A 15,377-nucleotide genomic window follows, 5' to 3' on the forward strand; every position below is an offset into this window, starting at 1 on the left:
TCTGGTGTGAATGCCAAGGAGGTCAAACATGTTCCGCATCCATTTAAGCCACTTTTAATAAAACACAATGCTACAGCTGCACAGTTGCCAAACACATTTAGTTATCTTAAGGCACTGTTATTATCATTTAAGAGAGCCATTAGTGGCTATGTCAGAATTATTTATAATTTGTACTCGGAGAAATGCCACACAAGCTGTGCAAAGTCCACACAGGAAGACCAGAGCAGAGATTTGAACCCAGAACCTCAGAACTGTGAAGCAGATGTGCTTATTCCAAAATGTTTGGCAGCATGGTGGAATAGTGGTTAGTACGTCTGGCTCACAGTTCTGAGATTCAGGTTTCAAATGGAGGCAAACATCCATGTTAGTTTCTTAGAAGACTAATGACTAGAACTCATTTTTGTTGGTGGCTACGTTGTAGTTAGCTTCTCTCAAAAAGCCATAATGTCTACTACATGCAGACAATTCTCCCTCCAATTTTATTTATTTATTTTTATTATTTTGTAAATATTAGCAATATATATATATATATATATATATATATATATATATATATATATATATATATATATATATATATATATATATATGTATTAAAAATAAATTGAATATATAATATTTACAATTTTGTTCCATTTATATTCAGAATATGTTAAAGAAATAAGTGCTAATAATATCTGTTCAACTTATTATTATTATTTTTTTTAAACAAATTTCCACCATTTATTAAGAAACAAAGTAGACACGTGATTTGCTTTTGTGGCCACATAAAATGATGTTGCGGCCCAGATATAGCCCCCTGGCCTTGGGTTTGACATCCGTCCTTTCACTGGGAAAGGCTCCAGCTCACACATGACCCAAGTGAGGTCAACCACTATCGAAAACGGATGGATGGATGGATAGACAAATTCCATTTATAATTGAAAATAAAATTGATAAGAGTATAATAGATGCAGTTGTTTGGAATTTTCCGATCAAAACCTCATTAAGCAACTGTGACAGAAGCTCAACAAATAATAACAGGCGTCGCCATCTGTTCCCCGCCCCTCTTTCTGTCATGCGTGTTAAATCAACTCTATGCTCCCTTTCAATCCTGTTGGCGATGTGGTGAGTAAAAGTATGAATACTGCATTTGGAGTCAATGCATAAACCACATAATTGCGAGAGTAAATCTCTCCCTTTGCGCCTGAAGACAGTCGAGCGTAATAGTGGTCACGTAACACAGTGACACAAAAACAAATGGCCTCATTGATGTTGACAAGAAGGATATTTCACTTGACAACACTCACCAATTCTGTTCGTGTGTAACAAATAACGCACATTTATTTCAATACAATTCATAAAAACATAAACTTGGAAAAAGTGGGGTATATGCACATATACTATCTTCAAAAGATATTTCTGACCGAGCAACTATAAAACGGGTGTGTGCGCGATTGCTTAAGATGGCGGCTTGAAGTATTTGTCCTCTGTTGACCTGAGTGAAAACGTGTTAAAAATGCAGATGGAACTTGCTGCAGGCACACTGTGGACGCTCAAGCTTCAGTTTACACTTCACTCAGTCCCGCCGCCGCCTAAAAGGTCACTTGCTAGTTTTCATATAAATGAAGAATACAACTCCAGTTGTGATTTTCTCCTGTACTAGTACCCGCCTTCCTTTTTTAATCCTACACTATTTATTGTCATTTATGGGCATGCTTCACTTTCAATCTCATGTAACATCCACGATTGCCTGTGTCATAGTTAGAGAGCCCCCCCCCCCCCAAAAAAAAAAAAAAACTAAAAAAAAATTGGGTTCTATTTGTGATGTTGGAGCCAAGGACGGACGCTGGGCGTGCTATGGTTACAAGCTAGCGGTGTGGTTATGTTTCAGTTTGTCTTTTTTTTTTTTTTTTTACGCTTGCACGGTGATGAGGTGATTAAAAAATATATCTCATCATTGCTTCCGGTCAAGTGGCTGTTTAATAGTGAGGTTGATCTTATTCACTAATTAAATTCAGCTTATGGTTGATGGAGGCAAATAGTAACTCTTGTTCTTACTATTCAGACAATTCAGGAGGACTTTGGTTGTTGTTGTTGTTATTTTAGGGCTATATTGCCCAAACCAGACCGACCTATTAGTATGCCAAAGCAGTCTGACTAGTGTGAACTCCAGTTATAGTCCATGTAAATAACAGAAATTGCATAAATGCTCCAGCCAGGCTAACCATAGGCTGGTGAGAAAAAAAAAATGAAATGCTCGCTCTGCTGTAAACACAAGGGTTCCATTTCGTTCACTGCGCTGTATAAAGGTCACCAAACTTCTCAGGAGGCCAAGGAGAAGAAAAGGACAAGTTTTGAGGTTTAAAAAAAGAGCAACATCTTCCATGGGTGTGAGTTTTCGCGATAATAGGTTTGAAAAAAAGATAAGAAAAAAAAAGCTGAATTTGCAGCAAATCAGAATTTTGTACCTTTTGGCTCATGACACACTACTCCCAAAGTACTCTTTCATGTTCCCATCATATTCCGGATTTTAAAGTGATCCCCAACTAAGCTCCAGTAAAGGTCTTTGTCACCAAAGAGCAGGCAGAATATATGCCTGTAAGTTAAAGTTAAAGCATGTTAAAACAATCTCCCCCATATTATTTAGATATATGGTTGATTTTCACCAATAGCACGTTTCTTACATATCACCTTCTGCATAAAAAATAAGGTCCATCCACTGTATTTGAGAGTATTCTAAATCAAAAATGGGATCAATGCCTTCCTTGTTTTTGGGTAGTCCTCAAATTTAGCAAGGTACCATCTGGAAAGAGCAAACATATGAGATGTTCTATTAATAATAACAACGGCTGAAAGCAAGCGATCAGCCGAGTGTGTTTGTGTTCTTACTTGTGGTGGGAAAAAGCTCTGCTGCCGAGTACCACTGTGGTGAAGATGGCGAAGGCCGCACTGTGAACGGATTGGCCCGCCAGAGCGAAGCCCGCCCACTCGGTTATCTCCCCGAAATAGTTGGCTGCGGATACATACTCAAACATCCCACCTGTGAGGGGGTATGACACACAAACCACATTGAACATTAAAGGGGACTTGAGTTGGAGTACTGTACAGTCGCTGACTTTATGACACGTGACTTGCTCCTAAAAATGGGCTAATTTCAGCAACACAAGTAGTAAGGTATGTAACGTGTATCATAAGTTTTCATCCTTTGGGTATTTTGACAAAAGAATGGCACAGATATATTTTAAACACATAGGGGATGATTTTTAAATTTTGTGCGGGGGAAATGCCCAAAATGTCCCCTTAATAATATGAAGGAGCTCAAAGTAACAGATGTATGCCAGTCGTCGCGTGCCAAAAGCATTTTTACCTCTGGGAATCTTATATCCGCTCTCTCCGGGCCTCCTCAGATTCCTCAGGATGTGGTCAGAGTGCAAATTTATCAGCCAGCCAAGCAGCCACAGCACAGAACCTGCAGCAAACCAACTGAGAGCTGCTTTCGCAAAAACACTGAAGTACAGTAGGCCTATATCATTCACATGTTCGCAGAATAAAGGTGTGAAGATGCAAACAAATGTTATTTAAAAGAATGCTTCATGAACCAACATGAACTTATACTGTACATACTGTCTATCGAATACCTCTCTGACAGTTCCACTTCTTACTTGCCTGCAATGAAGCATGGATTTGTCACCCAGTCTGCAGGGTAATCGGCATAGTGGCTCAGATATCTGATCTGCATGTATCCATTGTATGTGCAGAAAACAACAGCCAGGAAAAAGGAGAGGAATGGTGTGGGTTTACCTCCTCGGATTAAAAATGGATAAATAAGTGCTCTGGAACAGGAAAGCAAATGGTCACAAATACAATTTGTGTCAAATTTTCAAAAATTGGGACTTACATATATGGAACTATTGCTGTAGGCCCTATGTGCAGTGGGGAAAAGCAACTCTTGTGGTAGTTACAAATTCTCCCACCCCTATTTATTTCTGACCTAAATTAAGATAATCCTCGCATTTCAACACTGTATTGTATTATGTTATATACACAATAGCGGCTATAATAACTATGTTTACTTATTTTAGAGGAGAGCACAATGGTGTGTTCAAATGTCAAAACACAAGTGGGAATTCCGAATGTTTCCATACCTCTGTGTATAGTGGCACAAATACATGGCAATGAGCAACTGATTGGCTAGCAGGGAGCTCTTCGCCGAGGATGCCCACATTAGCAGACAAACGGGCACCAGGAACGCGGGAAGCTCCTGGACAAACCAGGCCAGCTTGGCGTTGACCAGGAATCCGTATTTGCTCGAAGCGTACCGCCCGTACGACGCGTCCACGAACAGGAGGCAAACAAATGTGCACGCTGCCATTAAAATCATGAAGTAAGCCATGCAGTCCAAAACATACTTCTCGTCCTCCGGAGAGGAAAATAACGCCGAAAGGAGGATGTCCATTATGGCGGTCTGTTGGGGGGGAGAATATAAAAATAGAAAATAAAAAATAAAAAAAACAAATACAGAAGAAAAGGCTGTGTGTTTATGTTGAGCGAGGCGCTACACCTAAACTACGATGCATTGACTGACACATTAGGGCGGGGCTGCCGTTGTTGAGTCAACCAATCGCATGGATGTACGGATATGGTTTCCAATTCGTCCGCCAATCAAATCGCGCGGTTTTACATGGACTCATTCAACGCGCTGAAGTGCATTATGTGACGATTGTGTAACAAACACTGTAACAATATCGTAAAAGCTTGTGAAATTATTGTAGCGTTCACTACCAGACACACCCGCTGCTGTGTGTTTGACATTCACGAGACTATATTTAATATGCCATTGTGGTTTGCAGATTCAGTGGGGACAAAATGCAGCACAACAGCTGAATTGCGAAAGAAATATTAGACGTTAAAAAAAAAAAAAAAAAAAAAAAAAAAAAAAAAATACATCCACGTGTGTGTATTTGGCAAGCTTTGGCAAATAGTCATAAAAAAAAAGCCCAAGAAAGTACACAGTACTTCCGTATGTAACACTGACATCTGGTGGCGCACTCAAGTCAATGCAGCCACCACAAACCAAACCAAAATTTAGGACACTATAATACACGTTGTAATGAACTATAAATCAAAACAAGCAGCACAATGTGAAGAAATACACTTGTAAAGTAGTAAGCACAAAAACAACTTTTCAACATCTTTATTTCTTCTTTTTTTTTTTGCGCAGTATCTTGACTGAACATTTTTAACCAGGCCGTATTTTCTTAACATTTCCCCATATTTGTTGTTTCATGTTAATGTTTGTGTGTCATGTTGCGTTGAAAGTGTTTCTCGTCGCTCATTCATACCGTCGGTTAAGTCGAGTCAAGTCACAGTTTACAAAGATGGGTCGTTTACGGAACAAACGGAAGGAAAAAAAAAAAAAAAAAAGATTAGAGAAAATAAATACTCTTAAAAAGAAATGAGAAGGACCAGAGCAGACAAGATGAGGACTGGTCAGTGATGTCGCATATGAAAAGTTGTAGACAAACATTGTAAACATTTGAAGCATAGTACAACAATACATACTGTTGGACTTTTGATACAGATGGCCACACTTTCCCGGACGGAAGACATAAAACGTCAGATTTAGCATTCCCCGTGATTCCATCTGGAAAATGATTTCCTGATTACTCGGCAGCTTTTTTTTTCTCTTACTTTAAACTTTAAACTCGAAATACAATTATGCAAAAATATATTTTAGAATATCCTGCAAAGGAAAATGTTGAAAAAAGCTCCCCACTGCCTGTTTCGTGCCCATTTTTCCTACCACATACTCCAAATGAGGCTTTTTGTCCACTTCTCAGAAGTGAGTAGAATTGCATGTGAATCCCTGTTAATGTATCAAAACATACATACATATATAATTAATACCTTTTCACGCAGGGGTGGGGGACCATGTCGGCTTCAAGTCCTCTGAGCGCGCATATGGGAGACAGATGATGCACCCATGGAACAAAATGCTTTTTAAAAAATATATATCATGCACATTTTTTGAGGGCCTTTCTAGGTTCCCCACCCCTGTTTGAATGTAAATCACCATTAAATCTCAATGTCAGATTTTTCTCAGCGTAGAAAAAAAAAAAAAAAAAAAAAAAAATCAAGTATGAGAGGAAATAATGGTTGCCTTCAGAGTGCCTGATTTTTGGGCATTTATTGCAGTCTCACGGGTTGGGGAATCACTCGATCAATCGTCTCCCTTGACAGTGAATGGGAGCTGATCGATAACGTGAGGGACTTCGTATCGAAACATCGCAGCCTTCGGTTTCGGGAACGGAGCTTTGGTAAAACGTAAAAGGTCAGTACCTGAAATTCTCCACTTACATGGCCACTACACATTACAATATAAACAGCCACATGAAACGGACTTTCTGCAGCTTGAATAAATGCACAGTGAAACCCATTTGTAGACTAATAAAGGGTGGAAGGGGCAGGGGAAGCTGGAGAGAGCAGTTAAATGCATCAAGACCACCAAATAGACTGACACTTGTTAATCAGGCGCCCACAGAAAAGAAAGCCACTTTTTTCTTTTACAATGGCAAAATAATCCTAACAAAAAGGTAAGGAAAATAATAGAGCAGCAATGTTTTTTTGCACAGTACGTGTGCACATTCAAGTAAATAAGAGATATATAATATATATAACAAGAAAAAAAAATCTAGAGGTCAAAAAGACAAGAATATCCAGTCTTTGTTGGTCGGATTGGCACTTTAGTGAATAGGAGTGCAGTTTTGCAGAATACAAATATATCTTCCTGCTTGTTTGTTTTTGTTTTTTTCCTCTCTTAGCAATACTTTGCACACACGGAGCAGTAATTACCATAAAAATGAAGACTTGCTAAATCCTGCTACACACGTTTGTCATGTAGAGGACATACAGTAAAATGTTGATGCTCAATTATTGATGTGCTTTCATCTACTACAGCAACGGTGGGGGAACCCAGTTTCTAAGGTGAATTTAATTTGGGGCTTTACGTTTCCCACTCCTGTTATATACCATTTTTTTATTTATTTATTTATTTTTATTTTTTAAAGAGCACACATGCTCTGTGGAGAGCATCTCAACAAGAGCTTGCAATTGAGTGGTGCTATTGTAAATGAAAAGACAATCACTAGCATGAGAGAGTCGTCCTTGTCTGTCCACAGAACGCGGAAGCGCCGGGACTCTGATGGGGGACGAAGTCAGAGTCAAGCAAGCTCTTCTTCACACAAGTGCCGCTCAGTCAAAACATCACATGATCCCAACGCTACTTTCTGCCTCATACAAGCCTGCACGCCGCGTCAGCATTTAAACCATCCAAACGTCACAGTGGCTACAAGCAATGGCTAAATAAAAAGTTTTCATGTGTCCTTTTTGGAGCTCGCATAAATGTTAAGACAGTGAAGTCATAATATTGGAAAAAAAAAAAAAAAAAAGTATTTTCAAAATGTGACTGGGGCAACCTATCATATTTTGGCTGAAAATATCATCTAATCGCTGTTTTTTGTGGTCTGGCCAAAGCAGTAACAGTAATAAAAGTACTGCTTTTTGGTGCCATCTGGTGGTATTTGGGAGCCAAGGACATATGCTGAAGCTTAAGCGCTTCATATGGACAAAAGTAGTCATTTGGTGATATAAATTACAGTACAATAATCTTTTGGCGGGGTGCCAATTATTCACAAATTTTCATACTCTAAACTTTATCTCAAACTTTAATCTGGCCACTATAGATGACATCAGGAAATAAATGCTTGCCAATTTAGCGTTGTCCATCCACCTTTTGAGTGGGGCTCATTTGGGTGAGTTCCCTGGTAGGACTTGAACAAAGCACAAGGCCGGAAATTCACCCAAAATAGCTGCTTCAAAACCAAACACATTTTATGTTGTATGGTGAAACCAGTCGGGGCAATTCATGAGGGCCTTCTAGTTGGCCAAAATTATATATCTTCATACAAACATTGTGCTTTTTGCGTGAAGGAGTATTACTGGTCACTCTTACAACAAAAAAAAGTAAATATTTAATCTTCAGCGAGCGAAAACGTTATAATACAATGACAAAAATAAAGTTTCCCTCAACTTATTGCAATTGTGTGCATCAAGATCAAAAGTAAAAGGGGGCAAAAAAAACTTATGACAAAGGTTGTGTAATTTTACATGACAAAGTTGCTATTTTAACTAGTGAATGTCAAAATTCCAATTTTCAGACAATGGAAACTTTTTTTTTTTTTAGCGTGCAAGTAGCCAGTCATCTGTGTGATGTGCAGTGTATGCAGGTGTTGTATGCAAGTGTGTGTGCGTGCTAACAAATATATTAATAATCAATGCAAGAAAACAAACAAAAAAATACCCGATGGGGCTATACTTTGAATGACGTGCTGTCTGGGACAGATCCCAAACCAGGGGCTACACTAGAACCATGCAAATCTGTCTCAATTAACATCCATTAGCACTTCATAGCACGTGACATTACCACTATGCGATGGTGACTGCTTCCTGCCATGCGTGTGAGCCGCAAAAAACATGCGACCAACATGCAGCTGGGAAGCAGCACTCGAAATTGTCGCCTCACTGTAAATGTCCGCCCATCTAAATATAAAGATTTGCTATTACTGCAGCCAGCACGCCCAGATTTTTCCCATGTTAGAACACGTCATAATTCAAATGTAATCTTATTAATAACACAGCACGCGCCGAACATTTTGAACGCCAACTAAATCACCTACAGGAACCCAGATTTTTTTTCTTTTTTCTTTTTCTGAACACGTCGTGACTTCACCCATAATCTTTCGATATTTCCGCCTGTCTGTCCAAACAAAAAAAAAAAAAGAAACACACCCTGGTTAGAACAAGAAAGCAAAAAAAAGAAAAAAGAAAAAAAAAAGATCTGCAAAAATCTGAAACAGCCTCCTCACAGTGGACAAAATAGATTCCTTCCCTCAGCCTCTCGGACAAGTGCTTAAAAATTGTTTGGGTGGGTTTGTATATGAAAGGGAAAACATACTTTGAAAGTACATTTGTTGAACTGCACTGTCAGGCTGACATCAAGGAGGGGGGGCTTCTTTCCTCAAAAATAGAAAAGGAAATCAAAATGTCTCCAAATAATCATGTCTGCCATGGAGAGACCCGCAAAGCGTGTGGCATAAAAAGGTGGATGTGTGTGTGTGCGCGCTTTAAATCGGGCTACGGCGACAGAGAACAGAGGTATGACGTCAAGGACCCGCCCCCCTCCTCCTCCTCAATCAAATGGATGAGAATGAACCTTAGCCTTATAGTTGGAAGCCCTCCATGGGCGCCTCCTGCTGGGGGAAGAGGAACTGTTGGTTGTCCTGGTCCACCTGAGGGGCCAGGCTGCTGTCCTCATCCTCTACCCCGAAGTAGCGCTCGATCAGGTCGAAGGCCTTCTGGTAGATCTCCTGGTTCTCGTGACTCTGGAGGAACTCGATCTTGTCTAGACCTGAACAGCGGAAATGCACAATTACGAGGGTTGTAAATCTCCCCGATCAAGACGATTCGATACATGGGGTGCAATCCGATACAACGACGGTTCAATTTTAAAACTGAACGCGTGCCCGTTTTGTTAACCAATAATAATGCTATGCTATAATATTAACCAATAATAACACTATAATAGAACCAAACTTTATGGATATTTTTTGTGCCAAAGAAGTATGTGTTCCAATCATTCTATAAGAAGAAAAACTAGAGTTGTGATCAAATTAACTGGTAACTCAGGAGAGCCTTGAAATTATGTTCTTTACAAGTTGATCACAACTGTATCTCTGATTTTCATGGGTTCATTCATGTGTGTGAATTTCCTGCCCAGTACCGTAAGCTTCTTCGATGAGACTGCAGTACGGATTAATGCCCGTGCCGTGGTCCTGCTTGGCTTCCTGTTCGCCGAGCCGCAAGATGTTCTCCAGGGCGTTGAGGGCCACCTGGACGATCTTGGTGTCCATCACCGTGAGCAGGTCGCACAGTGGCTTGATGCAGCCCAGGTTTACCAGATATCTAAAGTGGAGACCACCCAACATCAGGTTAAGAAGAAATCAGGTAAAAGGTGTAAAGACGTGTTTGCAACTGAACCCAATGAGAAGGAAAGGTATCCATGAAATGACTGTGGACCTGATCTGTTCTGGCATTCCTCCAGAGGTGGCATTGGAGATAGCCCAGGCGGCCTCTTTCCTGGTCTTGAACTCTGCTTTTTGTAGAATTTCAATCAGCACTGGAAAGATGTTAGCATCAATAACCGTCTGTAGGAGAAACGACAAAAGGTCAGGAAGAGGAACACGAGAGCCACAGAGTGACAAAGATCCTCGCGGTCATCACACCTGTATCTGCACTCGGTTTCCGGCCGTGATGTTGGAGATGGTCCAGCACGCTTCTTTGCGAATGGACTCTTTGGCGCTGCTCAGGAGGTGCAGCAGACAGGGCAGTGCGGAGCAGTTCAACACCACCTGGGAAGAAATAATAGTAACAAGTTATTTCAAATATTATTGCTCTCAATTTAAACTGCTCAAACTTTTGAGGCTATTTCCATAACTTAAACGTGGAATCAGACTCTCACCTGCGTCTGGATGTCATCTCCTGTCACAATGTTGCCGACAGCTCTCAAGGCTGGAGAGGCCACCTTGTAGTCCGTGTGCCTACAAGCAGGAAGCGTTCTAACAACAGGCTAGGAAAAGCCCGAGCGCGGCACGCAGCGATGCAGGTTTGACTTACATGAGCAGTTCTATGAGGCGCCTGCAGACCCCGGAGTCGATGACGGCCTGGATTTTGTCGTTGGAGCCGTCGGAGAGGTAGGACAGAGCCCAGCAGGCGTCCGCCAGCAGGTCTGGGTCGCTACTAAATAGGAGTCTGGAGAGCACTGGGAGACAGGGCGACACCTACAAACACACAGACAGAAAAGAACTGAGATCGGGATCAATAATAATTAGCAGCACAAGCGCGACAATAAACGGTTCAAATTGACACTAATTTAATGAATACTGCTCTTTTCTCTCTTTGTTAAAGCATATTTTCTTGTGATTTTTTTTTGTGACCTTTTCAAAGGAAGGTGGCGGGTTTTTCCCTCTGCAGAGATTAGACAGAGCCCACACAGCGTTCCTGATCATGGTCAGTCTAGTGGATTTAGTCAGGAGCCTGCAACAGCAATGACAAACAAATGTTACAGTCCAACTGTTTTCATATCAATACTTGGTGACAAAGATTAAACTCCCATTTTACATTAATAGTGGTCGAAGTATGTTGCAGCTCAGCACGTAGTCTCTGCACAAGGCACTGTCCCCTGCAATATTCCCCAGAGCCCACACAGCCTGAAGGACAAAAAACAAACAAACATGTAAATGCGGGGGAATCTACAACCACACAACACACGCTGATGTTACCTGCTCCTGCACATCCTCAAACTCTGAATTGAGAAGCTCGATAAAGACGGGCACAGCTCCCGCTTCAATCACAGTCTTGGTCTGCATGGATGTGCCTGACGCGATGTTTGTCAGAGCCCAAGCGGCTTCGAACTGCAAACACAAACCAAGTGCGATTAAATGCAATCATCCACTGAACCTTTGTTTTCACTGTCACCATTTTGTACACGCTGACCTGTAGTGAGCAGTTGCTGCTAGTGTTCAGGAACTCCACAAACCTCACCACAACACCGGTTGTGTTAATAACCTCATCGATAGGCGGGTTAGGCTCTGGAATCAACACAGGGAAAATGTGCCAAAACGTTATGTTGGTTCCTGAAATCACTGCGACTTCAGACACGTTGCACAATACCTTTTGAAAGAAGTTTCCTGAACTTTTGTGTAGTGGCAAGCTGAAGCTCAGGGTCCTCTGAGAACAGCATCTCGACCATGTCTCTGGTGATCACTCCTTCCTGCAATAACACACACACATAGACAATGAGCAAATACACATCACGGATGCCCCAAAATACATTGGAGAATATATAGTGGGAAGAAAAGGTATGTGAACCCTTTGGAATTTCAAATTGTGCAACTTTAAGGGGAGATTATGCTATTCTCAACACAGAAGAGAAAAAACAATCACTAATGAAGCAAAAACTCACCGTGAATGGTGAGCTGAGTTGCGAGTCCACTAGAGGTCTCTCCGCCATGGCTTCCTCTTCCGTCAGGACATCCACGTTCCTCCGTTTGCAAAGCTTAGAAGAAAAAGGAGACAACTCTCATGACACAAGCAGAAAGATGTATTTTGCACGTGGAGGTTAAGGATGTGTAGTTCTGGCATACCTGTTGCTCTCGTTTTTGTTTCCTGAGCTGGATGCCCTCCTCCTCTCTCCTGCGCCTCATCTCCTCAGGATTCAGCGCTTTGTTCTTGTAGCGATTCATCCTGTAGTTGTTATCCTTAGCCGGACTGGCTGACGGCTCTGTTGGACCACAGACCCAAGTTAGAATAAATTCAAAGTTCATACATCTGAAATAACAGGACCTCATGATGATGAAAGTGCTTGTAAACAGGCCTGGATATAAAAAGGCCTCCAACAAGCTAGTTGGCTGCAAGTAGACAGCACAGTCTAAAAATACACACCCAAACATACGCACGCACACACACCAAACAAAAGTCTGCAGAGTTAAATCGCACAGTTTGCATAAAACGCTGCCTATGCAAGACAAAGTGACCATTCTCAGATGCTGCCAACAGCCAAAATGGTGCCAACACTAAAGTTGTGCACATTGAGATCTTATTGTTTAGGGACATTCATACAAAAAAATAATAAAAAATTTGGACATTTGCAAAATGTGCCATTTATGAATAACTAAATTTGGAGAGACTACCTTTTTTTTTCTTCTTCTTTTTAAATGGTTGCCTATAGACTAGAGATACTTTATGCAAAACAATTTTGGTAACGTGAAAGTATACATTAGTAACTTTTATTAAAATAAGAATCAGACCTCATTGAAACTTCCCAATACCACCTATTTGGTCCAAGTATTTTACTCCAAATAATGAATGTTTTCTGCAGAAGTCAGCTCCGTATGGTATTTAAGTAAATAGAGGCAGCTGTCAGGTTTTCGCATGTTGTGTAGCGGTTGCCCTAGTGGTGACGAATATGCAAATGTTTTCCAACTAGATGGCAGAATTTACTTATTTAACCCGTGTATTCACTTTCTGCGACATAACTGAGATTGCTTCGTTCTCATATAAGATACCTGATGCGTCTCAATAAAGGCTAAGTTGATACTGACCACGGCTCGTTCCTACTTATACAGTGTGTGTACCAAGGTGTCCAATCGGATTGTCTGCATCACAGTGTATATAAGGATATGCATTATACAATGTTCTTGTAATTATTCACTATCAAGGGTATTTGGGCTCAAGAATCGATATTTCACTTCCTTATGAGGGAATGCTATTGATAGATAAGCAAGTAGAGTTGACAGGATTTCCCTGTGTGACATGAACACGACTGAGCACCTTGGCAAACATCATGACATCGATTGAGCAAAACTGTCGCTCTAACTGAACAATTTCAACATTCAAAATGACTTGAACGGTCTAAAGTCTACTTGAAACAACACCGAGTTATATCATTTGACGGTAATTTGAAGCGTTTCAGAGTCGAGGGGTGCTAGCATAACACCAGCTAATCGAATGTAGGGGTGAGTTGCTCCGCTGTCAAACTACTGACATACGAACACATTTAAGCACAACTGTAAAGCTTTTACGTAAATAGTAAAAATGTTGAAGTCGTCAAAAGTGCCTTTGGCTGAGCTACAACGTGTAGAACGACGTTTACACAATCGGTGCCCTACAATTTAGCATTAAGCTCAGCGTACGTAAACCAGTGTTACAGAACAACCTACCCATTGTGTTTTCCATGTGGATTAGTCGTATGTCGCAGTGTATCCGAAAATTTTACCAACTTTAAGCACCTTTCTTTTTTTGCTTATGTTGAAAAATTTGCTCCACTAAGTTCAGCAATATGTCTGCCGGAGGCGGAACCATTAATATAATGACCACTTCCTGCCACCACCAGAGGCTTGCGTTATTCAACAATTTCCTCACGCGCCTCTAAATAAAAAAAAATAAAAAAATCACATTTTACTATTTTATGAACAAAGGCATTATCGTGTTTAAATTTTAATACCTGTGTCGCGTTTCGAGGGACACGTACTAAAAAAAGAAAGAAGGGAAATCCAGTTCAAAGAGGTGTGACGGAGAACGTAGTTCTTTGCTCAGTTCTCACAAAATCACGCGTGACTTCCTTCCACCTGCAAATTCTCAATGGCAACAGTGACATCTGCTGGGAATTTGACAAAAGTACTCAAATGCAAATGCTACATTGATAAAAATTGATTTTTTTTTGTTCTTTTAAATATTGTTTGGTTTCAAAACTATATTTACTTATTTTTTCAGTTATTCACATTTCACACTTAAAAACATTAGGTGTACTTTAATGTGCTAGTGCTACTTGGTTTTTGTGTGTAATCTTTTTACAGCAAATGTTGAAATGAATTTTAAATTAAATTAATAAGTAAGATTTACTCAGTTAATGTGTTTAATTTTAGTACTGATAAAAATGAGCAAACTTTACTAGGAAAAGAGAGAGAGAGAGAGAGAGAGAGAGAGAGAGAGAGAGAGAGAGAGAGAAAGAGAGAGAGAGAGAGAATTTCTATAATTTGACATATGTTTAAACGCTTAACATACATTATAATGTACGTTGTACAATAAATACACTCTGTGCACTAATGTAATATATTAGTGTGCTTTTAATTAATTTATTACTACATTATTTTTCTGCTTAATGCCATCCAAGAAACTTGTTTTCACCCCCCACACGGCACTTAGGTTAATGTATTATAAATCGATCCTAAATTTGAAGTAGGTTGTTGATATTTTATTTTGTAATTCGAGTTTCTATTGCAGAATGACTGTTTTTATTTTTTATTTTTCAGAACTGAATAAAATGGATTTCTCAGCCATTGGTTTATTAGAGGCGGCACGGATTTGTGTTGGATCCTGTTGCCAAAATTACCTCTTTAGGAGCATGTCTATGTTTGTATGTTGGAACATTTTTTTTTTTTTAACCTCATTTGGATTGATGTGCTAAATTCTTGAGTGCAGAGGCACTGCAGAAACAAAAAACAAGGCTTAAGAGCTTTTTGAGAAAAACACTTTCAAAGCACCTAGTAGAATATGCACATGAAACGTCAACCTGACATGATTTCAATCTTCCTTTAAGAAAAAAAAAATCCACTCCCCTCGGTGTTTTCAACAAATCAAACATAAACACGTAGTTTTGCACACACGTGGTTACTTTTCCTGGAGCAGCTGCTTCTAAATTGTTGTACTTTATTACCAAGTGCTCCATAAAATAGGAGCGAGTGTCGGCTGGAATAGCCAAAAGGGGGCAATGTTGCACA

At 40.2% G+C, this 15,377-nt stretch overlaps 2 protein-coding genes across 2 annotated transcripts; both read right to left on the bottom strand.

Annotated features, from left to right (window-relative positions):
• Window positions 1–1,873: 1,873 nt before the first annotated feature.
• Window positions 1,874–4,561, bottom strand: srd5a1 (steroid-5-alpha-reductase, alpha polypeptide 1 (3-oxo-5 alpha-steroid delta 4-dehydrogenase alpha 1)). Its single transcript, XM_077506572.1, has 5 exons — window positions 4,128–4,561; window positions 3,649–3,815; window positions 3,350–3,451; window positions 2,872–3,022; window positions 1,874–2,785 (listed from the first exon to the last, which is right to left on the bottom strand). The coding sequence occupies exons 1-5, from the start codon at window positions 4,436–4,438 to the stop codon at window positions 2,719–2,721; spliced, it is 798 nt and encodes a 265-aa protein (XP_077362698.1). The 5' UTR covers window positions 4,439–4,561; the 3' UTR covers window positions 1,874–2,718.
• A 600-nt stretch (window positions 4,562–5,161) lies between these two features.
• On the bottom strand, window positions 5,162–14,066 carry LOC144007177 (importin subunit alpha-7). Its single transcript, XM_077506571.1, has 14 exons — window positions 13,818–14,066; window positions 12,243–12,379; window positions 12,062–12,154; window positions 11,770–11,869; window positions 11,593–11,687; window positions 11,379–11,510; window positions 11,218–11,306; window positions 11,034–11,133; window positions 10,714–10,877; window positions 10,559–10,637; window positions 10,323–10,448; window positions 10,117–10,244; window positions 9,821–10,002; window positions 5,162–9,448 (listed from the first exon to the last, which is right to left on the bottom strand). Exons 1-14 carry the CDS (start codon window positions 13,831–13,833, stop codon window positions 9,261–9,263), a joined length of 1,629 nt encoding a protein of 542 aa, XP_077362697.1. The 5' UTR covers window positions 13,834–14,066; the 3' UTR covers window positions 5,162–9,260.
• Between the last annotated feature and the right edge of the window lie 1,311 nt (window positions 14,067–15,377).

Source organism: Festucalex cinctus, chromosome 19 (assembly GCF_051991245.1).
Source record: "Festucalex cinctus isolate MCC-2025b chromosome 19, RoL_Fcin_1.0, whole genome shotgun sequence".
NCBI lineage: Eukaryota > Metazoa > Chordata > Actinopteri > Syngnathiformes > Syngnathidae > Festucalex > Festucalex cinctus.

Bases quoted from the DNA above. Each gene is read 5' to 3' on its own strand.
- LOC144007177 (XM_077506571.1), bottom strand. The intron at 10,878-11,033 runs GTCACAAAAAAA...GTGTGTTTGTAG, and splicing joins CGCCACCTTCCTTTGAAAAG to GTGTCGCCCTGTCTCCCAGT. The intron at 9,449-9,820 runs GTACTGGGCAGG...TCCGCTGTTCAG, and splicing joins TCTCATCGAAGAAGCTTACG to GTCTAGACAAGATCGAGTTC.
- srd5a1 (XM_077506572.1), bottom strand. From the start codon at position 4,438: ATGGACATCCTCCTTTCGGCGTTATTTTCCTCTCCGGAGGACGAGAAG. The intron at 3,452-3,648 runs GCAAGTAAGAAG...GGTTTGCTGCAG, and splicing joins AAATCCATGCTTCATTGCAG to GTTCTGTGCTGTGGCTGCTT. The intron at 3,023-3,349 runs GTAAAAATGCTT...ACCCCCTCACAG, and splicing joins CGGATATAAGATTCCCAGAG to GTGGGATGTTTGAGTATGTA.